We start from the raw sequence: 23,901 nt of genomic DNA on the forward strand, positions 1-23,901 counted from the left end.
TAACTACAATGGCAATTTGGTGCAACGTCTAATCTTATATAACATGGGTCTTCAACAGGAGGTCAGCAACCCCTAGGAGGGTCCTCCGATTTACTGCAGGAGTGCTGCCAAATTATTGTTTGATAATTTTTCAAAAATTGTAACAAAATACACATTAACACAAGTCCAACATATTATTGGCAAATCAGCCTGCTCAATTTTATATATATTTATATTGTATAAAATGTTGCTATAGAACCATCTCTTAAAAAATGGAGCCGACAAACAGTTTAAAACCCATATATATTGAGCAAAGCAACTTTTTTATCATTGGAAAAAACACTTACCAGTATTAAAGTTCAGTGCTGGATGTCTGTTGCAGCGTCAGGCAGTGGACTGGAGTGTTTTTGGCGGGGCAGTTTTTAAACTCTGTGACAGGTGAAAGCTGAACAGCTGCTGTCTCCTGTCCTCGGTTGATCAGGCCTGTTGTCCCCCTCCTGTCCTCGGTTGATCAGGCCTGTTGTCCCCCTCCTGTCCTGCTGGTGGCAGCAGAGCGCCGCTGAGCTCCACGCGCAGCAGCGCCCGTGACACAGGAGGAGTCCTCAGCAGCAGTAAACACAAATTGTTGCCACACCGAGAGTAACGCAGCTAACGGCAACACGAGCAAAGAGGTAAGAAAACATTTTGTTTTATGTGTGTTTATTAAGAGCACGAAACTGTAACCGGCAGCTTTTTCTTCGTAGGTGTGTGTTGTGATTTTTAAACGTGTAACGGACCCGGAAATGTCCGTTTAGCTTCAGGCTCTTTCAATCCAGTAACGTTAAAACTAGCTAACGTTGTGTCTCTCAGTGAGGCAGAGATGCACAGCTGTGGGAGAAGAAGTGTAAAATGCTCCCTAAAAGAGCGAGAAAATACAAAATATTCCATTAATATGTGTTCATTTACTGCTGTACTACAACTAAGAGATGAGTGGTTCTTCTACGAACCATTTAAATCATTCCCTTCACATTAAAGTAATAAAAACAGAGGTACAAACAAGGCTGGTCTGAAATCTGCAGAAAATTAATGGCGTCCTTTGAACAGATCCTCCTGCTTACATGTTCGCTTTTAGTTTGGTGTGTTGTATGAAGTGTACAGTGTCATAGTCCCACCTGTCAGTTAACATATCTGCAGGGCTTTGAAAATGGCCACCGGCCAGTACTTTTGCAGGTGAGCATTTACCTGCCTGTAACAGATAAGATGGTGTGTTGCTAAACGAATGGTTACATGCTGAGACAGGCAGAGGTGGAGTTAAAAGAAGTACATCAGGTACTGTACTTTTACTATACTGGAGGTACTTATCTTAACATGAGTATTTTCTTTCATGACACTTCCTACTTTTATTCTACTACATTTCAGAGGGAAATATTGTATTTAACTTTAAAAGTTTAGATTTTTGCATTCAAAATATATGAAGAGCTCATAAATTTTTTGTTGTTGTTTGTTTTTTAATCAGATAAACTATGCAACAGTACCCAGTGGAGCTGAAATGATTAATTAATTGACAGAAAATTAATTTAATTGCATGAACCGCTTTAATGCAGGATCTGTCCTGCTGAGGTGGATTCACTCAAACTTAGGTCGGACACTTTGTCTCAAAGTAAGTGCTTTACTCACTCCCTCACTTGCAGCCAAGTTAATAGCCAGGATTACGTGGGTGGAGTAACAGTCATGTGAAAAACTTTGGCTGATGATGAAATTATTCATCTAGGAAATGAAAGTGCGGCAATTGACTTTCATGTCAGTATTTCTCAGACAAGTGGTTCCCATCATTTTCGACTTTGGCCACAAAATAACGGCATAAACAAGCCACATTATAGACAGTTTATTTGTCAGTATCATAAAAAAAAGAATGTTTGTTTGCATTAACAGTCACATTAATTTAGTCACTGTACCAGTTTTCACACCGCAGTAACCTCAGCTCTTTTCTAAAACACAAGTCTAACCAGTTCCACACTGTTAAGTGCACAGATTTCAAATCTGGGGGAGTGACAGCACCAGTAGTGGATCAGTAGTCAGTATCAGCAGATACTCCAAGCTGAAACAGACTCTTATCGAGACTGGAAAAGGTAGTAGAGTCTTGTGTAAACACCATGGGGCATTGCACCCTTACAGCTGAACAGCCTGGTGGGGGAGGTGTAATGGTTTCAGAGGCAGGCTGCACACACTGGGCCCATTGATACCTGTGGGTGCCAGTACACACCCCAGCATTCAGACCAGGTAATCTATTCATATCATTAATTCCTCAAAAGGATGGATACTTTGTACAAGCTAGTATTGCCTTTTCTAGTACGGGATTTATGGAGGACTGGTGGAATGAGGTAAAATAATCATGTGCTGGTCACTACAATCTCGGGTGAACTCAAACAGTGCACACTAATCGTTGGGATGTTACACTCTTGAATTTTCACTCATACATAAATATAGTAGTTTTATGTTCTCAATCAACCTTCAAAGGACTACTAATATATTGCTGATGTTAGTATTCTGCATGAGCTGTTAAGACTTGAATTTCATCTTGGGAAACAAAAAAGTTTGTCTTCTCTTGTCGTAATATTTTGTGTAAGCTGTTGTCCGGTATTAGTACAGTTGAGCATTTTAACACTGATTTCCTCTGCTGTCTTTTCTTTGTTATTCCCCAGTGATGTGCTTGTCATAGTGGAACACTATAGCTGAACCCCCTCCCTGTCCTGTTGCCGTTCCCCCTGAAGACCTCCACTACCACCACCACCTCCTTTCTCGTCCTCCATCTCCTCTTCCTCCCCCCAGCCGCCCCTGTGATGCCTCCCTCGTGCTGTGGCTGCCTGTCACAGTACACTCATCATCATCTGGTTGCCTTCCTCCTCACCTTCTTTAGGTAATCTAGGTCATCTTAAAGGAACACTTCACCCACAAAATGACCATTTGTATACCATATGTTGAATTTTTGAAAATTCAACATATCAACATATTCAAAAAATTGAAAATTGTTGATGAATTACAGTGAACGGGGTCCAAGTTTAACATCAGCAGAAATGTCATCTGTTTGCAAATTCTCACTCATGCTCATGCAGAATAAACCAGACCTCATTTCTCTAGTTGCATGTTCAGTTCTTCACAAACACATGCATTGCACAAAACCTTACAATTTAAAACACTTCTGCAAAAACAGTCTCATAAAGCATTGAGGCGACTCAGTGGAATCCACACTACTTGTAACTGTAAGTGTTTTAAAGAAAAAGGTTTTCGCAAAAATGCAAGTATTGAGAGAAAGTACTGAGCATAAGACTTGATAATGAGACTTGTTTTATACTGCACGAGTTGTTTGAGTGTTTGTAAATGGATTTTTTTTTTTTTACCAATAGTGTCCTGCATTTTTGGATTCTTTTTTTTTCACCTTGCAAAGAAGCATGCAAGAAAAACATTTTCTTCACAAATTTAACCTAAAACAGTGAGATAAGTTGATCTACAAATGGTCAATTTGAAAAGAAAGTATTCTTTTAAAGGGCTTTCTCAAACCTGCTACCATTGTAAATGTTAGTTTCTAGATGACCCTGTGATACCAGACATGTCCTCAGAGTAACTGGAAACCCAATGAAGGCTAGACAGGTACAGCTGACCTGTCTAGTATGACTTAATAAGACTTTTGTGTTTTGTTTTTAAGATTATCATCAATGAGCCTATTTCTTTAGTTGGGATTAATTGGAAAAAGTCCATTCAAGTCAAAATGATTTTTACAAAAAAAAAAAAAAACAACAGCTAGCTACTCAAATCCCAGTGAGACAAAAGAGCAAAGCACAAGAAGGTAGCAGAGCTGAACAAGAGGAAGCCACACTGTGAATAAATATGAGCTGTAAATTTAGGTGAAAGGTTTATCAGGCAAGGTTAACCCAGGCCAGACGAGGTCAAGATAACATGGACAATAAGTACTGATTTCCAATAGGCAGGGTTGCCACACAGGTTAGGGCTTAAAAGTAGGGAAAATGAATTGTAAAACTTCTTGTTGTGAAAATAAAACAAAAATAGGAGATGCTTTTATAACAGTCATGTTTCAATAACATGTTTGCATCAGTATTGCTTTTTATCAAACTCATTTTATATACATTTATTAAACCCTATTCATGGTGGATGCATAGCAGAGTTAACAGAGCAAGATATAAATTTAATTTATGGGCACCCAGTAAGTTTCATGCCATATGTTGACGTCAGTCAGTGCTGTTAATCTTTAATTACAGTAGATGTGGTATCACACGTGTGCGGTCATATCAAAACACTGCTATCAGGAGTAAAGTGCCGTCTGCAGCAGGGAGCAGCACGCAGTGAAATCTGCTGTTCAGCAGAAAATATTTGGCTCACATAGGATTTCAGACATTTGTTGTGTCATAGATAATGATGTTACATTCCAGTGTTTCTTGTAATTTTTTTGCATAATTGAACCACTACTACTTTGGAATTTAACCTTCTTCATGCCTTATGTTACCCTAGGTAGCCCCAGACAACTATCACTAGGTTATATAGTGTATTATGATATTATTATATAAATAATTACCATTTTCCAGCCATTAGTACTTAAACCGATGTTGAACAGAACAAGAATTTTTGTGCCGGTTTATTTACCAGTGCTCAGCATCCCCTCTAGCTGAAAACATTTTATCTATTCACACTGCATGGATGGTTTAGATGAATCTCTGTCAAATTCCTGTTGCCTTGACTTTGCTGGGTAAAACTCTATTCTGTCTCTCTAGCTATGTGTTGCTACATGCGTCCAGGAAGACGTTCAGCAATGTGAAAGTCAGCATCTCAGCCCAGTGGACGCCGTCTGTCCAGAATGGTAGCGCAGCAGCTTACTCTCCTGGCGAGGTACTGAGCAGCAGCAGAACATTTAAACGTCAGTTGTAGATAAACTGTATATAATTTACTGTGTTGTTTTGACCGCGGCAGACATGGGAGGACAATCGTCTGTTTGCAGATGAGAGGCAGGCCACTCTGTTCCTGGGAGCCCTGGACTCCATCTTCCTCTTCTCATATGCAGTGGTGCGTAGCAAACATGATTATCATGAGTGTAACAAGCTTCTGAGAGAAGTGACTTCTGCTACAGAAATTTCGATCTTCATGTGTCATTGGTGTCACTTTGTGTTGGTCCTGTCCACAGGGTCTGTATCTCAGTGGTGTGATCGGGGACAGAGTGAACCTGCGCTACGTGCTCTGTTTCGGCCTGTGTGGCTCTGCTGCAGTGGTGAGTACATAGACTTTGTGCTCAGCTGTGTGTTTAATTCTTTTTAAGATTTTTTTCTTTTGTTAGTGTGAAGTGGTAAAGTTTGCATGCTTTTGATGAATAGTGTCTCAATTAAATATGAAAGACCAGTTAACATTTGTTTGCTAAGGAAGCCCATTTACACCAATGTGATGGAAAAAAGGGAAAACTAAGTCATTATAAGGAGAAACATTATCAAATGTATGACTCAGTAGCTCAAAATGTTGAGTTAGTATCTCAAATTCATGAAAAAAATCTCAAAATAATGACTTAGTATCTCAAATAAATTAAAACATTCGCAAAATAATTACTTAGTATCATAAACTAATGAAAAACTTTCTCAAAAAAATGACTTGGTATTTCAAAATAATGAAAAATGTCTCAAAATCATGAAAAACTTCTCAAAGTAATTAGCCTTATAAAAATAATGAGAAACCTGATCAAAATAATAACAAACTTTCTCAGAATAATGAAAAAAACATCCTAAAGTAATGAAAAACTTCATCAAAATAATGACATAGTATCTCAACATATTGAAATACTTCTCAAAGTTGTGAGACAGTCTCTCAAAATAATGAAAAACCTTCTCAAAGTAATAAGAATTTTAAGATACTCACACATTATTCCAAGAAGGTTTCCTCATTATGGGCTTCCATAGTTCCCAGTACATTGAATAGTTTATCATATTTCTGGAATACAACTGTGGCTGTCTGTGTGTTTGCAGGAGTTTGTGTTTGGCACTCTCACTGAATGGCTCCACATCTACAACATCTATCTGTACTGTGGGCTGTGGGTGCTGAACGGCCTGCTGCAGTCAGCCGTCTGGCCCTGCGTGGTTGCCGTCATGGGCAACTGGTTCGGCAAGACGGGGTGCGTGACATTCCTCTGTTTACAAAACCTGCCTTTATCTGACATTTCTTCAAATATTACAACTGCAACATCTATCCAGCCTAGAAATATTTAGTCATGCCTGTCAAAAGGAGCTTTATGATACACACCCACACACGGAAACACACACGCTCACTCTCGCACAATGACATTCATTCACCGGGGCTGCGGCCATAACATAGACGCCATTTAGACCCGGTTTTCCTCAGCGACAGGACAGAAATTGCTAAATATAAAAATGGCATAAGGCTGAGCTACCTGTGACGTTGTGTTTAGTAAAATATCGTATGTTCTGAAGTGTATTTATCTTAAAATTGACCAATAAAATGATTTTACATTTATAACTTTTTCTAATTGAACTTTATGATGTTTTCCAGTCGTGGCTTTGTGTTTGGCCTGTGGAGTGCTTGTGCCTCTGTAGGCAACATCCTGGGGGCTTTTCTGGCTTCTAGTGTGCTCAAGTATGGATATGAGGTAAGAAACACACACAAACACACACAAACACACACACAAACACACATTATTGAAACCTTTAACCACAACTAAATGCTGATGTAGCGTACCATATGTTGCTGTGTGCAGTATGCCTTCCTGGTGACCTCAGTGGTGCAGTTTGCTGGTGGGGTGGTGGTGTTCTTCGGCTTGCTTACCTCCCCAAAAGAAGTCGGTAAGGACAGCAAGGAACATGTCAGAAAAACGTGTTGTTTGTGTAGATTCAGTGTTTCCAGGTGCATCCCAACGTTACCTCAAAGTGCTACTGAGATAACAGCCTAAATTTTCAAGATGAAATCTTAATTCCTGATTAAGTGTTTTTATGTGTGTTTGCACTGCCATTAGTTTTTAAGCCTGACTCTATGTGCACTTCAAATTGACCTCATTCCCACAGAAGCCATTTTGAACTTGGAATAAAAGCAGTTAAGTGTCTTGATTGCCTAAATTGATTGAATTTGGGAAAGTTAAATGTGCGTTTGTGTGTGTCAGGTTTGAGCTTGGAGTCAGAGACTGGATTGAGTCCAGTGGAGACGGACACAGACAGCCACAGGCCTCTGATGAGTGACGAGGAGGATGAGGTGGAGGGTGAGGTGTACGGGAGAACACACCATTCCGTTCAGCAGCCGGACGAACCTCTGGACGAAACTCCTCGAGCCATCGGCTTCTGCCAGGCTTTCTGTCTGCCTGGAGTGCTACCTGTGAGTCCACATCTCGAGCAAATCAACAGAAATACATCTCAACAAACGGAGATTAAATGACAGAAATACATGTTTTTGTACTGCAGTATTCACTGGCCTATGCGTGTCTGAAGCTGGTCAACTACTCCTTCTTCTTCTGGCTTCCTTTCTACCTGAGCAACAACTACCACTGGAAGGAGGCTGAGGCCGACCGCCTGTCTGTGTGGTATGATGTCGGAGGAATCATCGGTGAGCAGCAGGGAGATTTAGGCATTTTCTCCCATACTTCATTTAATCATAGTCTCGTTGAAACTGGAGTTGTTTAAAAATGATCACTTTTTTAAAGGGATATTAATACTGGTACGGAATAAACCCACTTGATTTCATTGGTTGTTAGACCAGATCATGTTCATGTGTCAAAGCTTTTTTGTTAGATTAAAATATAATTTTTTTTATCAAATGCACTGATGTGCATTTAATCTCACCCCAAATTATTGAGTAATATCTTATGTAGTTCACTTAGTTGTGATAACCTTTGTACATGGACAGACAGAGATGTGATCAGAAAAAAATATGTAAAAAAGATTGAAAAGATAATAAATTATATATATATATATATAATATATATAATTTATTACATTTTCCATCTTACATATAAATATATATGTGTGTGTGTGTGATAAGAAAAAATATATATGATAAAATTAAAAAACAAAAAAATGGAATAAACTAGAATAAAATTAATTAAGTAAATTAATTTTAAAAATTGTAGAAATAGAATGTAAGAAAAGATAAAACTGAAATAAAATGGAGAGATGTAATAGTGATACTAAAAAGTACTAACAATCTAAACACAAAGCTGTTAAATGTATACCTAGAGTTAACACTTCCTGATACAGCAACACTACTACAAAAAGACCCCAGTGTCCTGAAGAACCTCTCACTGTACCTAAATCATATAAGTTATATTCTCTGATCCAGGAAGCTGACCACAGTGGCTTGTTTACTACAATGTTTTCTAACCTTATTCACAATTGCTTAAGTTTGCTAAACTTAAACATCCTTAGAGTTTGGATTTCAGCTGTATTTTTCTGTCCGTCATTTTGTGTCCGTGTCAGGAGGGACAGTTCAGGGTTTGATTTCTGACTTCATGGGAAAGAGAGCTCCAGTGTTGGCCCTTAGTCTGCTTCTGGCGATGGGATCCCTGGTGGGATACAGCCGTGAGTATATTTTATGGCTAGTTAATAAATTCATTAACAGTAAATCAATCGGCAACAGTTGACCAAAATCTAATTCTATTAGGTTGATGTTGGTATTACTACAGCATCACACTTCTCTCTCTCTCTCCATCCTCGTCAGACTCACCTAATGACCAGGTGATAAACGCCGTGCTGTTGGCTATAACTGGTTTCTTCATTGGCGGTCCATCGAATATGATAAGCTCCGCCATATCTGCTGACCTGGGGAGACAGGAGGCTCTGAGGGGCAGTCAGGAGGCTCTGGCCACTGTCACTGGTATAGTGGATGGAACTGGGAGTATTGGAGCTGCTGGAGGACAGGTGAACAAAAATACAAGATATTATATACGGACAAACTGTTTGTTATTAGAGCTCGGCATTGGTTCACCTCTATCAATTCCGATTCTGCCGATAAAATCCAGTTGTTATCGATTCTTGACGATGATTCAAATAGTGTTTGGGGACAGAAAAAGAACAGCTGTGTCAAGAACTTGGCACATTTAGTCTGTGATCAGTAAACTGCTCATCCACTTTCTTTTGCTCATCTCACCTTTATGGTGGAAGTGAAAGGAGTTTCTGTACCAGAGGGGGGGTCTCTGAGGATGAACAGAAGGATGGAGAGGTCTGAGCTCATGTCTAAGAAAAATATAAATTAGTTAACATCACTCTTTGACCCTTCAAATAAAAGGCAAATGTCATCTCATCTGCTTTTTATACCAGAGCATGCAGGTAAGCTTGCACTTTCAAATCTACTTGTTTTTACTTATCGTCAGGTTATGTAAGTATTCATCGACTTGTCGGTTGACCTAGTTATGTAAAAAAAAAACAGTTTACAGAGGTGGGGCTGTTGCATTATGAAATAGTTACATTTTCTGAATGGATGTCAACTATGAGAGCACTGCAGTGGTTTTACTTTGGACTTTATTTTTGCAATATCACTTTCATAATGATAAAATTTAACTCGTGCATCCATTTCTCTGTCATCCTGTAGTACCTGGTGTCCCTTATTAAGAGCAAGCTGGGCTGGATGTGTGTGTTCAACTTCTTCGTGGTCATGGTAAGATGATTGCCTGGAATTCCAGTCGGCCTTTTTAACAATGACATTTTGACATGTCACAGTAGGAAAAGCACAGTTAATGAATAGAGACATTGTTAATGTTATTAGTAACAAGTGTCTTTCTCCAACTATGAGACGAGTCAAATTGTTTGGTATTTTAACATGGGATTTTTTGGGGATTGACTCACTTTTGGAGCCACCAACAAGTGGCCATTAGAGAAACTGCATTTTTTGGCACTTGAGCTTTGGCTCTATTTTTCAGCCTGAGAGGTTGCCACTCATTAAAACACTTTGACACCTGTCCTTTTGGGTTTTTTTGTTACAGACAGGGGGCAGCATTGTGTTCATCACGCCCTTGCTCTTCAAAGAGGTGTGTGCCATGTGGAGAGACAGACAAGCGCTGCGGCGCCAGCTGTGAAAGTGTCAACATCTGCCAGCGGTAATGATCCTACTCTCTCAGTGACAACAGAGCTGCTCACAAACGGTACCTTTTAGGTGAGTTTTGGGAGGTTGAAAGATTTGTGGGATGATGTTTCTCACAGAGTTCGAGAGTTAAACTCCCACAATGACCACTGTTTGTCTATAAACACCAATGTAAGCAGTTAGAGAGTCTTGGAGCACAATGCTGAAGTTTTATCCACTGCCTAAAAGATAAAAAAAAATGTAGATGTACACTTTTTTAGTGTGAGGATTTAGAGGTTGAGCTGAAGTGCCTGATTGAAAAAGGCTTTAAAAGGGACCTCGCTCTCCAGTCTGTGATTTGAGGCCTTGCAGGGCCATCACAGAATGTACCACTGTATATATTTTAGGATTGAAATGGATGTTAAATGTAATTTTTTAAAAAATGTAAATGCATCTTAAATCTAGTTGAATGAATTTTGGCCTTTTAAATCAGAGAAGTTTTTAACTTCTTAACTTAAAGATCAGGCCCTCTGAGACAATTTGGGGGTTGGGATTGCCTGAAGAATGTGAATAATAACTAATCTAGAAATTTATTGTCAGCATTTGTAGATATGTATGATAGTCTTATTGTTTTTGGTCAAGATAATGAATATTGCACTGTAGTATAGTAATCAAATTGAATATTTTAGTTAGCACTCAGATCTTAGCTGGGTTTTGGGAAACTTTCACCTTTCAGCCACTTGATTTCCCTTATGTACAGTTTTGTGTAAGAAGGGTTGGAAACTATAATACTGTATGTGGGGACTGGTTCTCTCAATGCTGTATATATGTGTCAATCATCGACCGGTATCTGCTCATTCCTTTTTAAAATTTAAGTGTCTTAAGTCACACACTATCGCTGTGGAAACCTACACAAACAAAAACTGACTGACACATGATGAGAAAATCTACCCTTGTCTCGTCTTACACTTTTAGTTTACAGTGCCGCATGCCTAAAGCACATTCTGGTGCAAACTGCCTACTGACATTGCAGAAGAACAAGTTTTGCTTGTTTGTAGCGAAAGCTGCATATTTGCACGCTCGTTTGAGGAATTTGAATCTGTTTCTCAACAGATTCATTATTGATGTTTTTAAGGCCAGTGGAGGTGAAGTACTTGTCTTTTACATTATTACTGCTCATGATCAGTGTGGAAAAAATGATCATACTACACCATCCGTATGCCAGTTAATGTTTTGACAGGTTGTCTACTTAACTAGACACTGTCATCAGGAAACAGCCATCAATTTTGTATCATTTTGGTTAAATCAATAACAAGAGCCCAGAAACTGGGGCGCCTAGTAGCTCATTTGGTAGAGCGGGCACCCCATGTACAGAGGCTACATCCTTGCTGCAGTGGCCGCAGGTTTGATTCCTGCCTGGGCACTTTGCTTCATGTCATCCCTCTGTCTCCATCTTTCATGCTTATGCTGTCTAATAGAATTATTTAATTAAATACTCTTTTTTTTTAAAAGTAAGAGCCCAGAATTTGTAATTTTCCAGCCACTGAGGCCAAAAAACACAACGGCTAGTTTGCTCCGTTGCTTGAAGATCATGTAAAGTGTTTTTAACATTTATGAAGTATGACAGCGAGGCATCATTGTGTCATCATTTCTGGTATGAGATGTTCTCCTTCTGCTGAACCTCAAGCACTGGAGCTTAAAATGAGAAGTGAACATCCGATGTCTCTGAACTTGCCAACTGTAGCAGAATGTAAATTGAAATTTATGTGGAATGTGTAACACTATCTGTGGTTTATGTTTTATTTTATTTTTATTTATGTCTAGTTTTAACAACTGTAAATGCAAGATTTCATTTTAAATAAATGCAAACTGCATTTTGCAAATTTTGTTATCTAGACAATATCTTAGATAAGGCAGTTATTGAATAGGTGAACTTTTCCCCCAAATTTAATGTAGATGTTTTTCAGTAAATATAAACAGAGACATTAAAGCAAAGACACCCCACCCTCCCCGGACACACACAAACTAAATAAATTAGGAAACAAGTAAATAAATAAATATAGAAATTTTAAAAAATGAAAATACAAAAATATTGTAATGCTTACGATGAGATGATAGTCAAAACATTTTAAAAAATATATGTATATATATGTATATATAATATACATATATATGAATGAACAAAACAAAAGTTAACAATATATTATCTGAAAACAGAGGGCCAGTGAACTGTTATCACAATTCAAACCACTAAATAGTTTACCTCGTACAAATTTATACTGCAGATATACTACATATTAACATGCATACATATTTATACACACAAACAGGCATATGAAGCATAGCGCATATCTTCTTTTAGAAAGTGAAAAAACAGGCTCCTCAACAGTTCTACATCGATAAGGCTCTTACTCCAGTTAAAGTACTTTGTGTTACAAACACATGCCCGGTTCTTGGTCCAGATAACGAAAATCTAAAGGATAGTTAAGTCATAAGAAAGAGATTTACTATAGCAGTTTGGAAAAAGATAAAGGGGTGGCAAGTGTATATGGAGACTTTTTTATTTTTTGTAATACTTTGATCTGATACATTGTGTTTTCTTTCTGAACGTTACTAATTATAGCTTTTAAGTTTTATTAAAGGGAAACTTTGCGGATTTCCAACTTGCTTTTTATCGTAACGGTGTGGGTAGTATGATAAACGTCCCTTCATCTGACCAGCGTCCAGATCTCCCTGCTCATCTGCAGGCAGATGGCTCGAGGGATGTTGCTCAACCAACGGATTGTACTTTGTCATTTTTGTTTGCCCTTTACCATTGACTTGGAAAAAAAAAACAAAGGGTATAGAAGCAGATCAAGAGAGAGACCCGACACTCATTCTCTCTCAGACCAAACTCGAACGGTAAAACTGGGCAAAAGCAGGTTGCCATATTGTTTTCTGTGTCAAAGCGCACTGCGTGACCCACCAAGCAGGAGCATTTACGGTGGATTTCATTTGCACTGCGATGTCGAAATTGCCAAGTTTCATAGCATTACAACTGGAACGCCCCCTGAAGTTGGATTTCCAACTTGGAAAGTTGGAGAAACTTCACCAACTCTGACCTCAAAATCCCAATTTGGCAGCTCGAGGCTTCAATAGTAGTGAAAGTACTTTTTATTAGTTTTTTGTCTTGTCTTTGTGTCTCATTAAAACAGTTTTACACACAGTGCTGTCCAGATTCTATCTGTGGACATGTTGCTCATTGTTGCATGTGCAAAATACAGTATAATGTGTTGTTAGCAACTGGTATTGCTAGTACTGACTATGCTGGCCTGAAGTGGTATTGTTAACACTAGCTACAACTCGTAATGCTAACAACAGCTTGGTTTACTGACTTGTTATACTGGAACGTTATCAACTCAGATGTCATTCCCAGATCCGACCTCTAAATTCGGAGGTCAGTGGGCTGCAGCATTATTGGTCCTGTACAGTGCAGTGCTTTCTGGGAGTTGAAGGTTTTCCACTTCTTGAGTGTAAGTGAATGTCACAGCACTTTTTCTGTTTTCTCGTCATTTAGTACCAATTTTAAAAGTATTTGTGTCTCTCTACTGCTCATACAGCCCAGTTTCTTAATGAGTTGCTTTATGATTGACTGTGTGCAATGTTATTAAAATCCCACCAGGGGGTGCTACTAGTCTAGAAAAAAATCTTAAATACCAACCTCTCTGCTTCCCTTAATAGTCCGTGTTTTTTTGTTCGCTTTTTTGCTCTCAAACTTTATTGAATACATTCAACACATGGATATTTGAGATTATCAGTATACACGCAATTTACAACATATTTCATATTATAATAAATTCAATTGCACAATAAAGAAAATGAAAGGAAAATGCAGAAATATAGCAAAAATAAAAATCTCCAGTGTCTGCTTGACAGATGTAATACAACTAAAATGTCTAACTAATCCAATAGTTTTTGCTAGTTTACAATTACTGAGTTTGAAGTACATTATGAACTTTACATCAACTAAGAAATGAGATTTTTTTAAAAAATGAGTAATATATCTATCTTTATTAGTGTGATAGCTTTTCAAAATGTTATGAAAAGCAGCTTTTTTAATCCATGCATGTTCATAAGGCTTTAAACCTTTTAAAAAAAACCCAGACAAGTATTTTGTAGTTTGTATCAATCTCATTCATTCGTTTTATTATTTTGAGCACGCTATATGAAAACAACAATATGAAAGGCAACAGTGCACCAACAACCCAACAATATATTTTCTTTACAAATAAAATCAAAAGGATATGATTCTGATCACATACAATTACACTTCTTACATGTTGCAAAGGTACATAAAACAACATTAAATTACAATGGAATTATTACAAACTGTGTACAAAGATTATCATACATTCATGCATATACAAAGTTTTAAAACAAAAAAAACCGCTACATTTAGATATAGCTGCGACAGGTGAATTACGAAAGCCAAGTTTGCTTGGACACAATGAGACACTAATAGATTCGTCTTGACATTAATCATTTTTAGTTTTTCTTGATCTTATTTTTTCCACCTAATGAACTTGAGGAAGACTAACAAGGCTACAATGAAAAATGTTAGAAACTCTGTTTAACAGTTGGACAAGTCTGAGGGAGGGAAAAAAAATAGCTCAAGAAATTCCTAATCTGTGCCTCAGTTTTTCAATGAGTAGTTGTATGGTTTTTTTTAAGATTACCATAAAAAAATAGTTCTCTTGTCAACAATGTTTAAAGTAGTGCAAAGATATAGTTTCAGAAATAACAGTTAGTTATACCAAAGAAAATGGGGAATTTAGAATTATATCCCCACATAAAAAATGATACAAACTCGAAATAAGTTAATATAGACTTTGAAAGTTTCGTCTGAGAAGATAGGTGCACACAAACATCACACACTCACACACACACACACACACACACAAAGAAAAGCTGACAAAACAAACAAGTAATTCTGACTCATTTAAAACAATTCAAATAGCCATGTTTGCTGTTTTTAGATCTGTGAAACATCGCCTTGTTGAGCCCTGAAAGAATTAACATGATTATGAACGACTGCTTTCATGCCGATTTCTCGCAGACTGAGGCGGTTGGTTCCTGAAAGACTGGCTGAGAGGCTTTAAAGAGGGGCGGACAAAAGCGAGTCTGAATCGAAGGCCACTTGTCTGGCTGGAGAAATCCTTTGATCTAGAGGGGGTCTGAGACGTTTTCTCGTGAAGTTTCCCTTATTAAAGTTTGTCCCTTTTCCCCGTCCTTCCCCCCACTGCTATTCCTTAGCTCTTACTATTTCTGGGGGAAGCTGTCAAAGCCAAGTGAACAAAAGCCGCCTAGCCACCCCCCCAGAGGGAGCAGAGTTTCCTCTGCTCGGAGCTGGGGCCCCGCTCTGACACACTGACTCTTTTACCTGATGTGAAACTCTACACGAAGCGCTGAACCTCGACAGCTTTTACCACATCAGAATAATAAGCCCCCACCCCCCTTGTTTTCTGTCTCAGTTTCTCTTTCGCTCTGTCGCCTATAGACACAAACAAGCGAGGCTGCGTAGTTTTTTTTGTTTGTTTTTTTTTTTTGCATTTAACTTGTACATTTATTTTACTGAATTACTTGATGAGGTAGTAAAGGTGGATTAATCCTATGGCTTTTTTTCCATATACAAATTAGGATTACTGTAAGTAGGGAAAAAAGTAGGAACGTCCTATCTGAGTCACCAGGGGTGGAGCCTGACATTGTAAACACTCGGGCTCAGCCAACACCTTAGGGTGGCCATGGGTATCCCCTGAAGTAAGAATTATGGCAGCTGTAAGCACTATTTTTAAGCCATTTGAGAGAGCAGAATCTGTAAGTAATTTGGGAAAAACATGATAGATGCAAAGTCAAAAGTCATCTATTTTGTATTTAATTGTTCTACAACAGTCTTCATCATTCTGAATGAAGGTTGAGGATGAGTAATTTAGACTCCTGCCACCTAAAAAATCAATTTTAGGTTAGCCTACAATTTGGCCCAAAAAACAATACTAATCTTAGGCCTATTTTTGTTAAACTCTGCTGGAGCAGACTTCCCAGAATGAACGTTTGGCTTGGTCATATTAGACTTCTTTTGGGAACAGCACAGATTCAGTGCTTTTGGGAAAACATCCAGGGCCGGATCCCCTGAGGCCACCCCTGACTCCACCCTTGTCAGTCACCAAAGCTGTTACTTGAGCAGTTGTGGTGTGTTTACACTACATATTTTAAGATCTTGACATGTTTGTGACTCTCCGTGACCCCATGACTGATCACTCAGTGAGCGATTGATGTGTTTCTAATTTAATGGCACCGCAATTTCTCTTTGGTTCAACTGCCTCAGCTGCCACAATTTGTAGAAAAAATAAAACCCTCAAGATAAACACCAAACCCACACATTCACACACAAACACTTATATGCATATATACACAAACACTTATAGAATGTCACGGAGACAAAAAAAAGTGAAGCAGCTCTGACTCTTCATGTAAAAAAAAAAAAAAAATTACCAAAAGTTTAGGTTTCTCTGAGCTGCAACACAGAGATCAAACACTACACTCCCTTCATGGAGAAAAGAGGCGTATTTAACACCTACAAGACATCGCATGAAGACAGAGTGGAAAATGCTACATTATTACAAGCATAAAGCTGACAAAACACACAACTAAATAAGGTATGTTCTGGTCTGTTGCCAAAAAATATATCGATTTTTACAGCCCCATTATGCAAATAATACAAAGCAAAAAAAAGGGAATATAACTTGCAGTTCGTATATTTGTTGTTAATATATATATACGGCCCGTATTTTTGAGTGGCAACGGTGGAGTGAACATGAGCCACAATGACTTTTAGTCTACGGCAGAATTTAGGGGCAATGGCACAGGTTTCCACAAACACCTTATTTTACCTCGTTTTACACATTGCTTTTTTTTTTTTTTAACTTATAAGTTTTTTTTTTCATTTTGATGATTTAGACATCATGAATAATAAATAAATAGTCACATTTGAATTTAAGTCACTGTTGGACAGGTACAGCCGCATTACCTCATTGCTGAACCTCCACCGTTGACCTTTGCACTGGAGCTAATCACAGTCACGCTGCCAAATTTTGAGCCCTGGGTGAGGTTTTGACCTCCGGCTTGACTCGTGCTATCAGAGCCCTGTGGTGAGACTAAAGGCTAAGTGTGGTACAAGGCCAGGAATAGTAACTCATCTAATCAAAACCTCTTATGACTTTTAGCAAGAGGGAGAAAAAAGGCAGAGGTCAAATACTATCCAAGGCCTGTTTAGAACAAAATTAACCTCTTAAAACTAGAGCCTGTTTTCTTTTAAGAGTGCATTCAAAATAACTTCACAGTATAGTCAAAAGCTGAGGAAAACAGTATGTAGAATATATATAATATTCATAATTATCAACAAAAACCGTTTCTAAAGTCTAAGCTTGATTAACTAGGAAAATGGTAGCTTCCTTGTGCTGAAAGTTTAAGGTATATGGTGTCAGAGGAGTTTTTAAGCCCATGCTGAATGAGCTTGTTGACAGTCCATTACAATTTGCTACATATATACATATGATATGACACATATCTGTGTGAGGTGAAGAGGGACGCCGACCACAAAGTGGTCGTCACTGTGTCTAGTGCTGCTCTACTGCCGAGAAGATACTTTGTAAAGCAGAAGCTTCCTCTTCTTCACCTTGAAGAAATCTGGAGAGTGAAATAAGACAGCAGAGTCAGAAAAAAATCAGAAATTCACATAACTAAAATATGCCCTAGTTGTCATTTTATATAGTGTATCATTTTTATTATATATTACTAAGAAATAAAAACTATGTTAAAGGAAAAGTTAGACTTGTTCTCGGCAAGACAGAGAATAAGCATATGGTTGGTTTACAGGGTCATCCCAGTGAGTAAACGGCTGCTTTTGAGCTGTAAACCTTCTTTAACATTGTTAACAACGTTAGCTCTGTCAGCACCGTTAATGGTGCTAACATAATTAACAATGCTGAAGGGGTTTTGTGGCTTGAAATGAAACCGTTTCTCACTAGAGCAAGTGGCGTAGACTGCAGGGCAGAATCAGGGTTCCGTAGCAATTAGTAGCGGTTATCACCAAATTAGTGACACCACTAGTCAGCTCCCACCAGACCTGGTGGGTACAGTTCAAAGCGGCCAAGGCTAATGTTAGAAAACCAGTTAATTTGAGGGGGTGGGCAGAGAGCACTATTGTCCACATTAACACAGCTAGGCGACTGTCAACAGAAAACAAAATGAAAGGAAAGACTTTGTCACAAAAAATAAATAAACAAATTCACCACCTCTAAATGGATAATGCTGTGAAATGCAGCACTGAAGTTCACTGAGTCAGTGGAGTGCCAGATTAAAAAGAAAGGACAATTGTGTTTCACGGCATTTTGTGTTAAATTTTTTAAAAAATGTAACCGGTCAGTTGTCGCTTCATGGTTGTAGGGCTATCAAAAGCAAAGTTATTGAACTTAATCCCTAATAGCTTTATTGAAGATATTTGGCGGACTGACCTGTGATGGCAGACTGTCTTCGTTTTGCTTGCCGTTGGATTCGGTAGCACCCCCTCGTGGTCACCTCCAGGTACTCATCTCCAGAACCAGATGAGCTGCTGGACCCCGGGGAACTCTCGCCCGACGAGGACGACGTCCGCCTCTTGGTCACTGGACGTGGCACTGGCCTAACCGTGCAGCTGCGGTAGAACGCCGGCACATCCTGGTACTTGAGCTCCTCCCACTCGATGTTTGAGCCCTCTCCTGGCATTTCATTGTGGAAATCGAAGTTCCAACGCTTGTTGGCCACCTCCACGTTCATACAGAGCAGCCGCTGGAAGTCCTTCTGAAGCTGCTGGTGGTCTACGGGCCCAAAGAGATTCCTCCGCACCGGCCCCACCTTCAATTTCAAGGCCTCGATGCCCCCCAGGCGTGAGAGCTCTGGGTTAGCGGCTGCAGCTGGTCCTGCTGTTGATGTTGATGGAAGGGCCATGGCCATGTCCCTGTCAGAGAACAAACACAAAGTGTTAGAGGAGGGCAGAGGTTGAGTGTGAGGCCTGCAGAGTTTCATTGAGGTGTGATCTGGGTTTTACTGGCATAAATTACTTGCAAACATACAAGCTATTAAGTGCCCAGATCCCCCGACAAACCGGCAGTATCTGCCCAATTGGGCGCCTTTGTGTTTTATGTGATCAAATACATGTGTGCCCTAACCTGCTGAGTAATTACTACAGCAGCAGGTAACTGAACCAACACCAAATAAATCTCCAACTAAATCCACTGCCCTGCCATGTCAAAGTGAACCTGATGCTCCACCTGCTCTGGTGTCTGCCAGTCAAAGGTCGACAGTGAAGGTCAGCAGGTCACATATAGAGAAAGAGCCCGTGTGGCCTTCTCGTGAGGAATGTTTCCACATACCAGAGCTGCTGTCTAACACGTTAAATTAAACAACACTGTTGAATTCTGCATTTGATTTTTACACTGGTAGTTGATATGCTACCAAGCTTCTCCAGCTTAATCACATCAGTCTGGACTATCTCTATATACGTCGTGTGAGATATAGTCCTATGTGTAGGTGCATGATAACCACATCCCTTTCTGACTCTCTTCTCTCTGTGCCTCAGTGCTTTATCAGCTGTGTGTAGGCAGGAGCAGAGGACGATATGTCTGGGATGGGCAGTAGCTACTTTAGACTTGAGAGATATATGGTTCTGCTGCTGATCATATAATACTAGACTGTTTAAGGTCTAAAATGTTGCATTTTTCTGATCTCAGATCAGGGATCAGCAGCCACTACTGTCACATGAGACAAAAATAAATTAATCAAAACCTTTTCTGGTGCTGCAAAACATAATCGAGCCTTATAATAAACGCCTGTCATACATGTTGCAAATTTGTGCACATTTTTTAACTAAATCAACGGGGTTTTTTTTATGGGCAAAATAAAAATTAAAATGTCTATCAAAATTGCAGGAGATGCAGTTTTTTTGATAAAGGTAAAATGCTTCATTGCATACCATTAAAAATTAAGCATTGAGCTCCTAGAGAGATGCCCCACCATACAAAACATATTACAGACGTGAGGAAAACGTGTTTGTTAAATGCAGACCCCAGCAAAGATCTCATCATTATATATATATATTTATTTATTTGTTACAATGAATGCAAAATGTACTATTGCTCCTAAAATTGCAACTCGTGCTAATTGCAAACAATCACAGAATGATTATATATATGGTGTTGGCCAAGTTTTTCCTTAAATAATTAATTTTTTTTTTTTTTTTCATGCCATGCCCCCCCCCCCAAGTTTACCCACTAAGAAGGCCTCAGACCCTCTGGGTTCCCCAGTGGCAAATTTAACTGGTTTATGTTAATAGGATTAATTGCATATTTATGAGGTGATATGCATCACTAACAGAAAATTTTGATCACATTGATAAGGGCCCTAAAGTCACTTCCCTATTTATATCTTTTGATCTTTTCTTTGATCCTCTCTTGTGTAGGGGCCAAAACATTATAACAGTATCATTCAGTTAATATTGTGCTTAGATGGTGCATATACCTCAATAAATTTGCATTTCGTGAAATGATCACAAAGTTAATGTGGCTAAGGGGTGTGGGAGGCTGGAAAGGGGCCCCGCAGTGGGTTAATCCGGCCCTGCCCCAACCAGAGATAGTAGGCTACAAAAATATCAAGAATTATAAACTGAATATTGTCGCTATAATTGCACAATTATCTAAAGACAGAAAAGAGAAGTGTGTAAGGTGACTTGTAAAAACAATATCATGCCATCATATCAGATATTAATGACAAGATCAGCGGGAACACAGAAGTAAGAGGCTGGTTTGCAAAAACACCCAAGAGGGGGCCTGAGGGGGGAGGTCAGGCATTGCGCAAGTGTTGACACGTACATAACATATAGCCAGTAAAAAAAAAAAAAAAAAAAAAGACCACTTTCACCAGCCAAACAGCCTGTAATTTTACCACGTCTGTCTGCTTGTATAATACATTAAAAACCATGTGTTAGAAACCACAGCAGGCGACAAAATCAAACGTTTTTTTTTAAGTGCATCGCACTCTAATCATAAGTAATAATAGAGTAAACCCGCACAACTTTAATTCCCTCGATTATGTTTCCTTTTAAGCTAGATAAATATCAAAAGACTTGATGCAACAACACAAAACCAAAACCGTAATTGCTTTCATGCACCAACAGGGCTGCTCTTCGAGTGAAAGTTGTTTGTGTCGAAAATGAAGTGGGCGCGGTATGCAGATCAAGTTACGGTGGTCGGTGTACTCACTTGCAGAAAACACCGAGGAAAAACCCTTAATACTCCACTCTAAACTCAACAGAAAGTTAAAACTTTAAAAATGCACCAACTGTGTCTGGAACTAAAGCCAATAACCATGTAACGACGAAGAAAACAACACCGAAAAGCTTCACTTGAGGGCTTAACTGTGAAGTTTTGAGTGGAGAAAATACTTGGTGACGCAGTTAGATTCGCTGCGGATGTGGGTCAATGAGATGCGACACACAAATATCTTGTCACTCATATTACACACACAACAGCCACTTAGTACTCATTTGAATAATACGACCAACAACAAAAGATTGTTAATTGACATTCACACAAGCAGTAAATAATTTAAATGCGCGTTAACGACTGGAAAAGCGATAAAAATCTACTAAAACTGCGTCAAGTTTGTCTTACTTTTAACCAAACCTGGCTAAAATAACACCAAAAACGAGCGACTTGGTAAAGTACGTGGAAAAATAGTATCTTTAACAAGAAATAGACAAGGAGAAATACATAACTGTCTCTTACCATTAGTGTCAGTGTCTAAAAGTATTCAAAAGTTTGACGAGTGTTTCGTCCAAAAACTCCGCACAGTTAATCCACGTAGAGGAATGAAAGGTGTCTCTGACAGTCTCGTGGAAACACACTGTCACGTTGAAAGGTTTTTAGGAGGCACTACCCACGGGGAGGGTCGCTCTTGTCCCCCCTTATCTGTGACTTGTTGTTTATGGACTCTTAAGACAGCGGGGACGTCCTCCCACTCGAGGACTCAGTCACGTGGTCTCCATCAAAACACTCATTGTTGGAGCGCAGCCAGGACGTAAACACACTAACTATAAATCCTTACTGCAAACAAACGCAACACGAGCTCATCGCTGCAGAAGTGCACAGGATATCCAAAATCCATCAATAAAGAAAAGCATAAAACTTCATGAAAACGACTTTAATGAAGAAATAGGCTATAAAAGGTGTTAATAAAGATTATAAATGTGTTCTTACCCTGTTATCATGATGCAAAAGTCTCCAAAGTCAGTCTGTTTGCTCCTGCTGTAGACCTGTCGCTCCTGCACTCCGTTGCACTCTGTTGCGCCCTTGTGCTCCACTTCTCCTCGGCGCAACCAGAAGTAGGTCAAATATCTTGGCAATGGCGGCCATTTCCCCTTCTCGCTCAAATGTGACACACATTCTCGTGTTGTGCTTGCATCACGTTTTGTTTTGGCACGCAGCCCTCCTCCAAGGGTCACGTTGAACTGCAACGTGAGCGCGGGACAGGCTCCTTTATAACTCCTTTTTTTTTCCACCACAAATTTACCACATCCACATTTGGATATGTGGTTAGGTCCGTGAGGTGGGAAAAGAAAAAGTACCCAAATGTTCAGACTGTGACAATCACGTGTATGAGTGGAAGAAGTGAGGAGGAAATACTGTTATTCTCTATTTATAACTGCAAAAAAAGTTTAGGACTTCTTTACCTCTTAACTGACTGGTGCTTTCTAATGATAAATCTAAATCAAATTAAGCACTACAGGCAATTAAATTAGTTTTACTTTTCAAGGAAAATGGACTAATCTGATTTGGAAGGCACATGATACTTTCTCTTATCAGTACAATACTGACAGTGTACCCTTGTACTGAAAAATCTGTTTCTATCGGCACACATGTAATGATTTATTTACTGTTTCATGCTTAATGTACCATGGTGATCTAAAGCTTCTATTTTGAGTTCTCTAATAAAAACACTAGCCTGATGTTTAACTAGAATATATAGAGTTGAATCAATTGATAATTCCACAGAAAATTATTAGGCAATATTCATCAGTTCCAGCCTTTCAGATGTGCAGAGATGGGACCAAGTCATTGTTTTACAAGTCACAAGAAAGTCTCAAATCTCTGAACCCTAGTCTCAATCTAAGACAGGCAATTTCCAAGTCGTCTCAAATCTAGACTGGCAACATTGACAAGTCAAAGCTTCCCTAGATGCAATACCATCTAAAAAATAGCATAGTAATATATGAAATTTACAAGAATTAATGCTTTTTAAAAATTGTATTTTCTGTTAAACAAGTTTGTTGAAACATTTCTTTTGTATGTTTCTACCTTGCCTTGTCTTTTATGTAAATGTTGTACAATAGTAAATAGAGTACTTTGAAGCAATACATGACATTGTCGACTTTTAAATCTTTAGGCCCAGGAGAAGGTAATTAAGTATTTTCAAGTTAAAAAGCCAAAGTCCAGGTGACATCCCAAGTTATTAGTGTTTAAGTCTGAGTCAATTTGCAAGTCTTTTTTCTTTTTTCTTTTTTTTTTTTAATCTGATCAAGTTGAGTCTTTGTCATCAAATTTGTAACTTGTCTGACTCAAGTCTAAGTCATGTAACTTGTGTCCACACTTCTGCAATTGTGAATATTTGCTACCTTTTATTTGATGATAATTAGCATATTTTGGGATTTTGAACTTAGTTGGACTCAATTTGAAGGCATTTGAATGTAATTTGTGTTCTCAGAATTTGTCAGAGGCATTTTTCACCGATTTGCCAATAATTGATCAATTAGACAACACAGAAATCAGT

General features: G+C 38.8%; 2 protein-coding genes across 3 annotated transcripts; one reads left to right on the forward strand and one right to left on the reverse strand.

Moving 5' to 3' along the window:
* The first annotated feature begins 535 nt into the window (after nt 1–535).
* Nucleotides 536–10,955, forward strand: slc37a3 (solute carrier family 37 member 3). The gene is made up of 14 exons (XM_042511578.1): nt 536–650; nt 2,661–2,875; nt 4,743–4,857; nt 4,939–5,031; nt 5,150–5,233; nt 5,976–6,121; nt 6,517–6,613; nt 6,722–6,806; nt 7,121–7,329; nt 7,416–7,557; nt 8,427–8,528; nt 8,668–8,867; nt 9,538–9,603; nt 9,929–10,955. Exons 2-14 carry the CDS (start codon nt 2,799–2,801, stop codon nt 10,019–10,021), a joined length of 1,509 nt encoding a protein of 502 aa, XP_042367512.1. The 5' UTR covers nt 536–650; nt 2,661–2,798; the 3' UTR covers nt 10,022–10,955.
* A 5,513-nt stretch (nt 10,956–16,468) lies between these two features.
* On the reverse strand, nt 16,469–22,562 carry cdkn1d (cyclin-dependent kinase inhibitor 1D). Of its 2 annotated transcripts, none has more exons than XM_042511367.1 (3): nt 22,332–22,562; nt 18,555–19,036; nt 16,469–17,727 (listed from the first exon to the last, which is right to left on the reverse strand). In XM_042511367.1, the coding sequence occupies exons 1-3, from the start codon at nt 22,340–22,342 to the stop codon at nt 17,669–17,671; spliced, it is 552 nt and encodes a 183-aa protein (XP_042367301.1). In that variant the 5' UTR covers nt 22,343–22,562; the 3' UTR covers nt 16,469–17,668. The 2 variants fall into 2 exon arrangements, with proteins under 2 accessions (XP_042367301.1, XP_042367302.1); XM_042511368.1 differs by lacking the exon at nt 22,332–22,562 and adding an exon at nt 21,861–22,042.
* Nucleotides 22,563–23,901: the final 1,339 nt, after the last annotated feature.

This window comes from Plectropomus leopardus, chromosome 22 (assembly GCF_008729295.1).
Source record: "Plectropomus leopardus isolate mb chromosome 22, YSFRI_Pleo_2.0, whole genome shotgun sequence".
Classification (NCBI taxonomy): Eukaryota; Metazoa; Chordata; class Actinopteri; order Perciformes; family Serranidae; genus Plectropomus; species Plectropomus leopardus.

Bases quoted from the DNA above. Each gene is read 5' to 3' on its own strand.
- slc37a3 (XM_042511578.1), top strand. From the start codon at position 2,799: ATGCCTCCCTCGTGCTGTGGCTGCCTGTCACAGTACACTCATCATCAT. The intron at 6,122-6,516 runs GTGCGTGACATT...GATGTTTTCCAG, and splicing joins AACTGGTTCGGCAAGACGGG to TCGTGGCTTTGTGTTTGGCC. The intron at 7,558-8,426 runs GTGAGCAGCAGG...TGTCCGTGTCAG, and splicing joins TGATGTCGGAGGAATCATCG to GAGGGACAGTTCAGGGTTTG.
- cdkn1d (XM_042511367.1), bottom strand. The intron at 17,728-18,554 runs GTCAGTCCGCCA...TTCACTCTCCAG, and splicing joins AAGACAGTCTGCCATCACAG to ATTTCTTCAAGGTGAAGAAG.